This window comes from Electrona antarctica (assembly GCF_951216825.1).
Source record: "Electrona antarctica genome assembly, chromosome: 22".
NCBI lineage: Eukaryota > Metazoa > Chordata > Actinopteri > Myctophiformes > Myctophidae > Electrona > Electrona antarctica.
This window is the reverse complement of record NC_136805.1, coordinates 25,712,165-25,723,826: the sequence shown is the minus strand read 5'-3', so window position 1 is coordinate 25,723,826 and position 11,662 is coordinate 25,712,165. Positions and strand designations below refer to the sequence as shown.

General features: G+C 41.4%; 1 protein-coding gene across 1 annotated transcript in view; it reads right to left on the bottom strand.

Annotated features, from left to right (window-relative positions):
• snx29 (sorting nexin 29) overlaps positions 1-6,559 on the bottom strand; it is a 164,586-nt gene extending 158,027 nt beyond the window's left edge. Inside the window, exons 1-5 of the mRNA XM_079493219.1 lie at positions 6,155-6,559; positions 4,869-4,933; positions 3,788-3,840; positions 2,683-2,807; positions 1-41 (exon numbers count right to left, since the gene is read on the bottom strand). The exon at positions 1-41 is cut by the window's left edge and continues 140 nt beyond it. Coding sequence (XP_079349345.1) covers positions 1-41; positions 2,683-2,807; positions 3,788-3,840; positions 4,869-4,933; positions 6,155-6,161 — 291 coding nt within the window. The 5' untranslated portion in view covers positions 6,162-6,559. The remainder of the gene's footprint in view (positions 42-2,682; positions 2,808-3,787; positions 3,841-4,868; positions 4,934-6,154) is intronic.
• Positions 6,560-11,662: the final 5,103 nt, after the last annotated feature.

The following is an 11,662-nucleotide window of genomic DNA, read 5'->3' as shown; positions in this document are numbered from 1 at the left end:
GCGGTTCAGATGCTCCTTCACATAGGACCAGAAGGTCAGGTCTGACAAAGAGGGAGGAATCGAGAGGAGGGAAGTGAGAAGGGGAAGGAAGAAGGGAATGTGTGTGTGTGTGGGGGGGGGTAAATACTCCACATTTTCCCCCTTATTCTCTACTGTCTGCGCGTCTGACTCGATTCAGGCCAGGGCTGACTACTCGTGCAGTGTGAACTAGATACCATAATTATTCTCAATGTCAACTCTCAATTCATATACCAATTGATCAACTCGTAAAAAATACATGTTTTGTTTTGTTTTGTTGTGCTGGATGCATTGCAGAGGCTCCAGTTTGGTGACAAGCTAGCTTGCCAGATTTTGTGAGTGAAGCAAGCGACCAAGTCTATGAAAACAAGCCGAAAAGAAGCAACCAGTTTCACCACTTGAGCCCTATTACATCCGCTATTTTCAAAAAGAATCATGAAAGCAAGCCCAAATAAGCAACTACACTTCAGAAATAAGCCCAAACTAAAGCAACGGGCAACTATGAATATTAAGCTATGTTACAGGAAAGTCCCTTATAATAAGCAGAACTGGTAACACTGCAAACTGCGCTGCAGTCTGCTTTTTTTGCATGGGGAAAAATAATGTTTTGTCGGGCGACTGGTTTTGTGCTCATTCAAAACTGTCTGTTACAGTTTTAAGTAGTCTTTGACTAGTCTGAATAAGTTTGCTTGGTGTGTTGTCACCTTTACAAAGAGCACATGTTCCTACAAAAGGTCCGTCTGTGGACCAGTCAAGCACTGGAGACCAAAAAGACATTTCTCAAGACTCTTCACCGGCGTTAACGTCAGCAAATATTCCTCCATATTCAGCTGTTGCAAAAACTCAAACTGACAAAACTCAAATAAAGCAAAACTTTCACCTCTGGAAGGTCTCACTTCTCCTGTATCGTTTTCTGAAGTGTGGTAATTAGTGAGAATGAACATCTCCTGCTTTGCATGTGATTAGCATAGTGCATGATCTCTTAACGGCGCGTTTAAAATCACGCTTGCTATTTCCGGAGGTGGCGAAGCATGCTAGTTCGTTAGGAACACCCTAAGCTTGTCCATCCAAAATCCTATTTTGGCTTTCTTTGATTTTAAAAATAAACTTAAAGGTCTGATAATTGTCTCCAAAAACCTATGATGGGCTGAACTTTCAGATTTTAATGACAGTGGCAAAATATTTTTGAGATGAATGTATATTGTATAATGTATCTCAATGTGACATTTTCCAAAGCCAGAAAAAAATAATGCTCAACTTTCTTTGCAAGAGAATACTGCCATTATCTCTGATACTGTATTTTCTTGTCATTTAATGCAAATACACATGATGTAATGTATAATGTGCTATTAATGTGCCAATATTTGACTTTCATATTCAACAGTCATATAGTATTTCTCATGTTAACATAACATGCTTAAAGAAATTGCGTAGACTACATTCAGGATAGGCTTCCATTATTTTGAATAATTCCGATTTGCGGTTCTGGCCTGATGAGTACAAACCAGGCTACAACACACATGACGTAAGTTACCATCCACTCCCGACCGGATCATGAATCTGAAATGGTATGCCTCCCAGACTAGCTTTTGATTAGATCAATGCTGCAGCATTTCCTTGGCGGTCCATCAATTAAAACAGTCTCTCAACAAATACGTTGGTGACAGACAGGGATGCTTGCAAGAGCAGTGCTGTCCACTTTGTTGTGACAGGGTTTCTTGTCACAGAGATCTCTCTCAACCGTGGCAACAAAACCAACAGAACACTACAAACAGTCCATGTCCACTCCACTTTGCTGCTCATCCTGCTAAAAGCTTCAGCACACCTTGCCACACGTGCGTGACCTGCATATAGCGGAAGTTATCTCTTTAAAGACGGTAATTGGAGCGAGGCATTAAAAGGACCTAATTTTTCTTCCTTTCTTTTAACCAGGATCATTGAAATGTGGGACAATCAGAACATTGTTCTGTTCATGCAGGATGAGACAAATGTCCTGCTTTCAGACTGTGTCGCATTTTGAGATCAACTCTCAACCTCTCACGACCTCCAAGACTCCCTGATCCCCATGTCACGCGAGTTTGCTCAGATCCTCTATGACTTTGACTGTCCTCCCTGTACCAACATGAGAAGTCCTTTTCACCCAGACTCCCAAAGGAAGAAACTAGGCCATTCAGCAACACAACAAAAGTAGCCTTCCAAAACATAGCTTTAATGTCGCTTATCGCCACAAATGATTTAGGAATCTGAGCCAGCAACATAATATGAACATATCATATTATTGTGTTATATAATATAATACCAGTATAATATTGTGTGTTAATACAAAAATTAGTTGAAATAAAGTAAAATATAGCTTGCAGAAGCATGTTCATCTGAGACATTGTTTAATGGCATCATGCCATGGAGGGCCCAGTGTACACAGCGTTGTCATTCAAAGTAACCAAATACTACAATAACAGAGCATTAATTGGCATTCCTTCAACCAGATAACAAGAAGGTGCAGTGTACCTGGTTTAGAGTAGGAATGATAACCTGAATAGTACACCAAGGACTCCATGGCACATTGGACACCACGGTTTTCCATTTGCTACCAAGAGACAACTAGCTTGTTTCATTGAAATCTTGTGTACAATCAATCAATCATGTGGTCAGTGAGTGAGGTACCTCCGTCGTTCTTACTGCTGAGGCCAGCCACCTGTTTGAGAGCAGCAGCAGTAAGGGCCAGGCCCCTGCTTTTCCTCAGGCCATGTTGGAGCACTGCTTCAAACTGGGCACACAGACAGGTGACCCTATGGAGAGGACATAGCGCTTCTAGTTAAACTGACGTGAGTTACTAGTAACTATAAAGTACTACTACTACTGAAAACTGACTATTGAGTAGAAAACCAAAGTACCACCTATTAGCAGGATAGCAGCTAGTGAAATATTAGTGACTAATGTTTAGCGTATCATGCATTTTAAACAAATGAATGCCCTGTTAAAAGTCCACAAGTTAAAGGACCCTACCAGTGGTCTGACATGTTAAACTATACGGTATACTTTACATTACTACTGATTATTTTCCAAAGCATACAGTTGTTTGACTTTTGTGGAAGCAATCAGATTTCATTAATAATTAGGTATGGTTTGAAAATTAACTTAACATGGTTATTTGATTTGAAAAGTCCAACTTATTAGTCCCTGGAGAAAAGATGTATTTTAAGAATGTTATATATTGTGTCCTTGAATGATTAACTGTGCAAACAAAGACATTTCTGTTAAATAACATTAAATTATTCTGGTAATAGCAAGTTTATTAACGTTTTAATGATTTTGGACAAAATGCAAACAAAAATTAAACTTAAACTTAAACTATGTTAATTGTGTATACCGAAGCTATGAATAGACAACAACAAGTATGTATGGGCCTTTAATATGCATACGTTACTACTTACTAACAGCCATATGTAGCACATACTGTACACACATGTACAGAGGACCACTGACCATCACACAACCTAATACTGACAAAGACCAATCAATGTAGACAGACATGGATTACACAATGCACATGACCTCACAACGACACATGCAAATCACAGTATACACACATCCTATAACAATTACCTCAAACTTGGCGAATTGAAAAATCAACCCACACAGGCACAGAATGGAGCAAAACCATAGTAGTATCGCCTGGCTAACCTAAATCATACAACCATGGGATACTGAACTAATGCACATAAAACATAACTCAAGGAAGCCTACCAAGACATGGACATTTTCTTACCTGCTGTCTGAGTCAGAAGCAATTTCTTTTCTTCCTCCAAAACGAATTTGGCACTGTAAAGATATGAGCATGCCAATAGGCTTGATAACTATGACATTTGTATTTGTTAGGCTGTACAGTTAGGAATCTCTCTCCACAAAACAACACCTTGTAGCAGGAAGCAGCCTAACCTGCTAGGGTAGTCACAGACCAGGAATTAATACTACCTCTGGATCTGTTAGTATACTGTAATAAACAGGGATTCTAAACAGAACACTGGGTACTTAATTCAGTTCAGTGTAGCTGTTTAATCAGAAACTAATTGATAGGTCAGTGTAATTAACTCTAGACGCAATCTGGGTTCCCAGGAATGGCGTTAACCACTTAAACCCTAGGTATAGACATTATTGACCATCCCCCAGGGGTCGATACCTGGCCACCTAATTGTTTCATCTACACCAAATCGGCAGAAACAGCCGATCTACAAGCTCACAACATGTCACGGAAAGGTCGCTAGGGTTCATGTGCTAAAGAACCACTAATGTACACTGCACTAATGCTAATCTTGAGAGAACAGTGCTCTCCTTAAACCACATTTAGAATTGTATAAAATTCCCATTAAGCATTTATACTCAATTGGTAACCTAGTGGCATCATTTGTACGAGTTACTACAGAGGGTCCCCCAAATCTTTGTGAGATACGAACTTTTTATTTTTTACATACACCACTTGAAACCTAGCATCGCTATTCTGGGGGGGGAACATTCGCCAAAAATAGCAGCTCTATAAGCTCACAACGTGCCACTGTACGATGAGTTGTGAGCTTGTAGATCGGCTATTTTTGACGAAAAGGTAGTGTGTAGCGCAGACCAGGTACAGAGGCAAAGTTCAAGTTTACCAAGTACTGAGGGTTTAAGTGGTTAAATGTCTGCCAACATATTAATACAAAAGATAATGTGTAAATATAACAAACATTAATTTGCATAACACTGACAGTGTTGTCAAACAAGTCTATGGAAGTCTATGAAAAAGTTTAATCTGCAACACAATTCAATACAACAAGCATAATCGCCAAATTCCAGCATGTTTTTAGCTTGCTCACCTGTTTGACAGCATCCAGTAGTCTCTCTAGGAGATGTTGCCTTTTGGTGTCATTCTGTTGAGTGCCTGGACCACAAAAAATACAAGAGCAGATACTTCCTAAGGTTAGAACATTGTTATAACATACTGACCCCCATAACATTTTCAAGTTGAGTTTCATGAAAGAGTGATTCAAAAACTAGAGCAGTGCCGATTGGGCACTGGCCTATTTGAAACGATGCAAGTTGGAAATTAATGCCCCACCCAGTTAGCGCGCAAGTACTGTGGTCGGCTGGATCAAAAGTGGTATGCATGGTTATTGGTTATAATTGGCTGTTCATAGTGACGTCGCGTAATTAAGATATGTTTCAATGTTGGGTGGGTAAAAGGTAACGTATGTATGTATACATGCATCTGTATGTATGTATGTCGGTAAGAATGGTGGTCCCATATTGGCTGTTGACGGTGACGTAACTAAGGTACGCTTCAAGGTAGGTATATACATTTAATAGAGGGGCTGATCGTAAGTTTGTAGGTCGGCTAATTTGGTACCTGTCCAGACTAGAGCCTGGGCAGGGGCCCTGTCCAGAACCCAGGCAGGGGCCCTGTCCAGAACCCAGGCAGAGGCCCTGTCCAGAGCCCAGGCAGAGGCTTTTGTGCTGATTCTGGACAACGGTGTATCCCACCGACTCAAGGCCGGGCACTGCACTCCCTGTGGTTTTGGAACACTTGTCAAATTTGAAGTTGGTGGGGCGAATGTACACAGACGTGGTGCATTTATAGATAATAGATATACCTGTAGATAGATGATACCTAGGTGGATACAGTGGTAGGTCGTAGGTGGTTAATACAAAGACCTCATCAGGTCGAAACTTTATTGTGGGCGCAATGTTCCCGGACCATTGAAGACACTAGTGTGCCACTGTGCCTACTTGCATCATTTAACTATAATATAGTTGGTCATCTACAGTTACTATACGACACTTATTCTACAACAACATTGAATGAGGGAATAACTGAATGCAAATTTAAAACAGAGCTAAGCAAAGCTAATTACTATCTTATAAAACGTTGCTTGTTTGTCACTGAGACACTGACCAGGAAGACAACGAGCAAAGCCGCTCAATTTTGGATATCTAGCAACATTCGTCATGCAATGAATTGTATTGGCTGATAGTCAAATTAACAGACGGGAGAATGCAAAAGGCATCACATCAGTCAACAAGCCACGTCACTTCCAAAGAATAGACATACATGCATGTGTTAAAGAGTGAATGGCCCATTAGAACTTTAAACATAAAAACCCACCGTTCATTCTGACTGCCCAACCACGACGGTGACATTCAAACTGAAGAGTTTAGTATTCCAGCTCAAGAGCACAGCAGTTCATTCCCGTATATTGTGGCGCCTACAACCAGAAGACCGCCTGCAGGGACCGACCCATGGTGCCTCTCTCAGCCAGACCCAGACGACCGTCCGCAGGTAGAGGACTGATGCTCAAACGGTGAACACCAGAGGCCTGCCCCGGCGCTCTGTCTGTCGCTGCTGGAGTGGTGCAGAGTCACATAAACAGCGAGATTGTGCGACAAACAAACCGAGTGATGAATTCCGAACCACGGACTAGGTTGTCTAAAGTGGTAGTTTAGAAAAGAGTAAAAAATATATGGTCTGTGTCTGGCTTTGCTACCCCCCCTGTGACACTGCGAAAAGGGAAACAAGAGTGGAAAGCTGTAGCATGGTCACATGACAAATACACTGTCATATGATACAAACGAGCGCATGGGACTTGTAGTTTATAGCCTACCCGGTGTACCACAACTGTACATGCTGAATTGTATGCATGCGGGTTAGCTCCGTTTGGAACCTTATATTATGTTCGGAACCTCTATATCTACGCTGCTACCTACGTAGCAGCGTAGATAGAGCTTCCAAACGGAGCTAGCACAGGGTTGCCACCCGTCCCTTAAAATACAGAATCATCCCTTATTGGAGAATTAAATGATGCGTCCCTTATTGAACCAATAAGGAACACAGTTTGTTCCTTATTTTCCTAAATAGCCTCTACACGTCAACACTGAATTTAACAATAATGAACAAAACAAAACACAGGAAATATTAAAGTCAGCACAATTGTTCTAGCAGGAGGCACACAGTACCTAAAGTAGCCTAAACCAGTGGTTCCCAAAGTGGGGTCCGGGGACCCCCAGGGGTCTTTGAGGGAGTTCCAGGGGGTCCCCAGCTAAATTATAGTTTGGAACCAAAGGTCAAAGGTCTAATGGGGGTCCGCGGGCTCCTAGTATAGAGCATAGAGTATATATATAAGGTATAGAGTCCTGTAGCCATTCCAGCCAGGTGGGTTCGGGGAGTGAGGCCAAGTAGTAGCCTGACCAGTTTGTTTTGGGAAGTCTGGAGCCTTGTTTTAAGGGCCTTTGAGGTGCTGTGGTACCGTCCAGGAGGTGCATGCATAGTCGAGGAAACCTTGTACGAGGGCTCCTGTTAGGGTCTTCAAGGTGTTTTTGTTGACCAGTGAGGAGATCCTGTATAGGAATCTTGTTCTTTGGTTGACTTTTTTGATTACGTTGGTGGCCATTTTATCACCGGAAAGATTGACTCCATGATGGAACCTAGGTAGGTAATTTCATCTTTTCGTGTTCTTCATGTTCAGTTCATTTTCAGTTCTTCATGACCCAAACATCCAGTAAGGGCGAAATCCATTTGACATTTGACAAACATCTCCTGAGATCGATTCGGTATATGGACCTTATATTATTTATCATCTTATTTATCCGTGTTTTTACAAGATGTCATGTCAGTAGTATTTCTATACCTGCCCAATAGCCCACATCTTGGCTGCTGATGTGGGCTATTTCAGTAGACTATTATAGTTGATTGTTTAATAATGTTGACTCGGATTCACAATCAGAACTCTTTATGTTGTTGTACTCATTTGGAAAACAAAATTCTACTTCAAAAGTTGTGGATAGCATTAACAATAAGTTGAAGGGAAACTTCAACGTATTGCTTCAACTTATTGCTTCAACCTATTGCTTCAACCTATTGCTTCAACCTATTGCTTCAACGTATTGCTTCAACTTATTGCTTCAACCTATTGCTTCAACTTATTGCTTCAACCTATTGCTTCAACCTATTACTTCAACCTATTGCTTCAACTTATTGCTTCAACCTATTGCTTCAACTTATTTTTTCAACCTATTGCCGGCCTTTCCGCACACGCCTGCGCCGCAAGGCCGTGGCAGGCGTAAAGAGTGTCCCTTATTTCAAGATCTCAAAGGTGGCAACCCTACGTGGGTGTGCTATTTCTGCCGGGTACCATGACTACCTTCACCCTTCGGTAATGTGTCCATCACTTGATTGCAGCATAAACTGCATCATCAAACTTTCTGACAATCAGACAGTCGCTTTATTCCTCTGTAATATATGGATCTCCCTGGGTCTGAAATAAAGCATTGATTGATTGATTGATTGATTGATCATTGATTGATTGATTGATTGATTGACATCAAACACATTGGAAGAACTTGTATCTCTTTCCTGAATCCTGAGTGGATAAAATCGGCATCCCAACCTGAAAATGTATATTTTTTTGTTTACTAATGAGCTGGGGAGGGAGACGCGAGACCCCTAGCTGTTGACAACAAATTAACACTCTCTATAGCAGCAATGATTAGCAATTAACAAGAAAAATATCACTTAATGCACCTTTAACCTGCCCATTCTGGAGTAAACATATTACTTTCAGCCCAATGAGTGACAGCTTCTATCTTCTCATCTCTGCAATGTTTGCCGTCTCCTCACCAGCAGTCATGGTGGTCCTCGACGAATCCACGGCGCGGTGCCCTGGCCTAGGGCAGCTGTAGGCCTACAGGCAATCAGTGCTGCGGTGTCAAATTAAGCGCACATCATTTATTTGTATTTTTATGAAGCTATAGGTCTCCACCAGGGCAGGTCAGGTTGTGGACGTTCTGGAAAATTTGGGGCAGAGGTTCATCGTTGGGAGTGTGTGTGCAAAATTTGGCATCGACCGGGTTAACGGTGCCGGAGATTAGCTGTACATAGACGGACACACGGACGGACACACACACACACACACGGACGGAGTGTAAAACATACTCTCTCCCCATGCCTTCGGCGGCCTGGTGACAATAGCTTTGGTCACGTAATCTTACACAATTATGATTTCAATTTTACTCAAGTACATTTTCAATTCTGTACTTTTACTTGTAATAGAGTAGTTCTAAATTGCAGTATTGGTACTTTTACTTAAGTAAAACAATTGAGTACTTTTTCCACCACTGTATGCCTATCCGTTGGCCAGGTATAGTAGTGACTCATCACAACCAAAATGGCACACCCCCCGAATTTGCATACCAAAGGTGCGAGGTTTGCAAGCCCCATTAACATTCACTGTCTTTCTTGGCTCAATTACCAGCCCTATTTCAGATTAGCACCATTTGGTATAATCCTTTACCACCATGCACTTGTTGCCTTGCAAAATAGCTCCACCTGCTGTTAAATATGCAACATGACGAAACTGAAATGAATGCACTTGTTTGACTACAGAGCTTTCCATTTTCCTTTTTTAATAAAGGGTGAAATAGCAGTCAGTCTCAAGACAAGCTATACATACAGTCAGTCAGTCAGTCAGTCAGTCAGTCAGTCAATGTATTTTGCTGATAAGTGATATTCCTATCATATCTGATCTTAAGAGTTAAGACATGCTGGCATATATTCACCCCTATCAGAGCAATAACAGGTGCTTTGAGTTTGTACCTTTTTCACTTTATTTTCTCGCTGTGAGGCAGAAACCTCCATCCATTTTTCATCTGAACTCAAGCAGTATCCGAGCAATTAATATGATTTCCATCAATTCAGATTCACTTTTAATAACCAGAACTATTTCAGAGTAGCACCATTACTTAGCTCCTTTCGGAACCCTACGTTAAAGTTTCTGACATTTTGATGACTTTACGTAGTAGGGGTCCAAAGGAGCTCAACCCGGGGGGTCCGGAGACGGGCTAACCATTACTCTGCTTTACCAGCACTTGTTTGCAAGCTCTGCCTGCTCTACTTGTTTGACTGCAGAGCGTTTCATTTTCAATTTTTAGCAGATGGTAAAACCATAGCAGCATCTTCAGAACACTGAATAACTTAAAATAAGGTTTTTGTTTGTTTTTTGTACCACAGTTCGTGTACCATAAAATGTGGGAATGTAAAGTGTAAGCATGGCTTATGTTAGCCCTTAGCCGACATAACGTTAGCCTGGAAACCAGATACATATGCCAGAGCAAAAATATTATGGCTATGCCAGCCAGGCAAACATAAGTGTGGTGGAATCATTGCAATGTCCCCAACTCTAACTGTAGAGTTGCCACGGCATAGGAATCAGCAAGGTGGTCATGGAAGCCAGTATTGAAAATTATTTTAGTCTAAACCTGAGTGAACTTGGTCACTCACTTCCCCAATTTCCAGCTGTCATTGGAAAGAGACAGACAAGACAAACTATACAGTTGGTAAATGTCTTTTTCATCCTGAATGAATATCACTTATCAGCAAAATATATGATAATTCGTATCATATCTAATCTAAGACAGTTTTACTGACATCCATTCGCCCCTATCAGAGTATTTCATCAAGTGCTTAATTTTTTGAGTGGTGCAACAACTCCCTTACGGAGCTATGTGTGTGGCTGGGTGGGTGCCTGGGTCTGAGCACGAAAACAGCATGGTTGTTTTTCACCACCTGTGCGCAACCTAACACACACACAAACACAGACGCACATATTAACTGTATGATGATTGGGGCGGCTTGCCGGAATCGGCCCGCCCCCCTCGGCGCGTTCATGGGGGTCTGGATGTTCCGGGGACTCCCCGGGGACCCCCGGAGACCCCTACATGGTAACTCTCTAATTTCTCTACCGTTTCGGACATGGGGCACCCTGGCCGTGGTCCTGTGGGTCTGGAACTTCAGGGGACCCTCACACGGAGTTGCACCACTCACTTCACACGGGTGTGATGTTTGTACCTTTTAGCCATTCTTTTTCCGCAGTTGGGTAGAAACTTTGCATCTCCATATTTCATCTTTTGAGCTGTCAGACACTGGATTGTCCACAAATATCTCCCTGCATTGCAGACATTTTGTTTCAACAAAGTGTGCAGAAATATCATTGTTTGTATGTAAACATTTAATTGAACAATAAATAGTATATAAACAATTCCAGCACATTAAGTGTGTAAACTATATTGTGGTAGAGTAGGCAAATGTATTAACAATTTAGAATTTTGTGAAGACTGCTATAATCAGATTACCACTCGTAAGAGTGTATAATATTCTTCATTTTGAGATCCAGAGGTAAGTTCAGTGTATACAAAGTTTAGTTGCACTAAGTAGGCTACTATATAAAACATACATGCATAGGCCCGATTTCACATTACACGTCTATATATATATTTTCTTTCTTATTCACATAAAATAAAGTATTGGATATTCATATCAACTGAATATTGTCAATAACAATAGCCATTGACAGATGAACATGCAACCAATTTGTTTTTGTTAGCCTTTGTTAGTGTGTGTGTGTGTGTGTGTGTGTGTGTGTGTGTGTGTGTGTGTGTGTGTGTGTGTGTGTGTGTGTGTGTGTGTGTGTGTGTGTGTGTGTGTGTGTGTGTGTGTGTGTGTGTGTGTGTGTGTGTGTGTGTGTGTGTGTGTGTGCAAAGTTTGTGTGCAAAGTTTATGCCATATCTACTAGATAAGGACATGTCCGGAAAAGACCTTGGTACTGCTTAATCATTACATGGG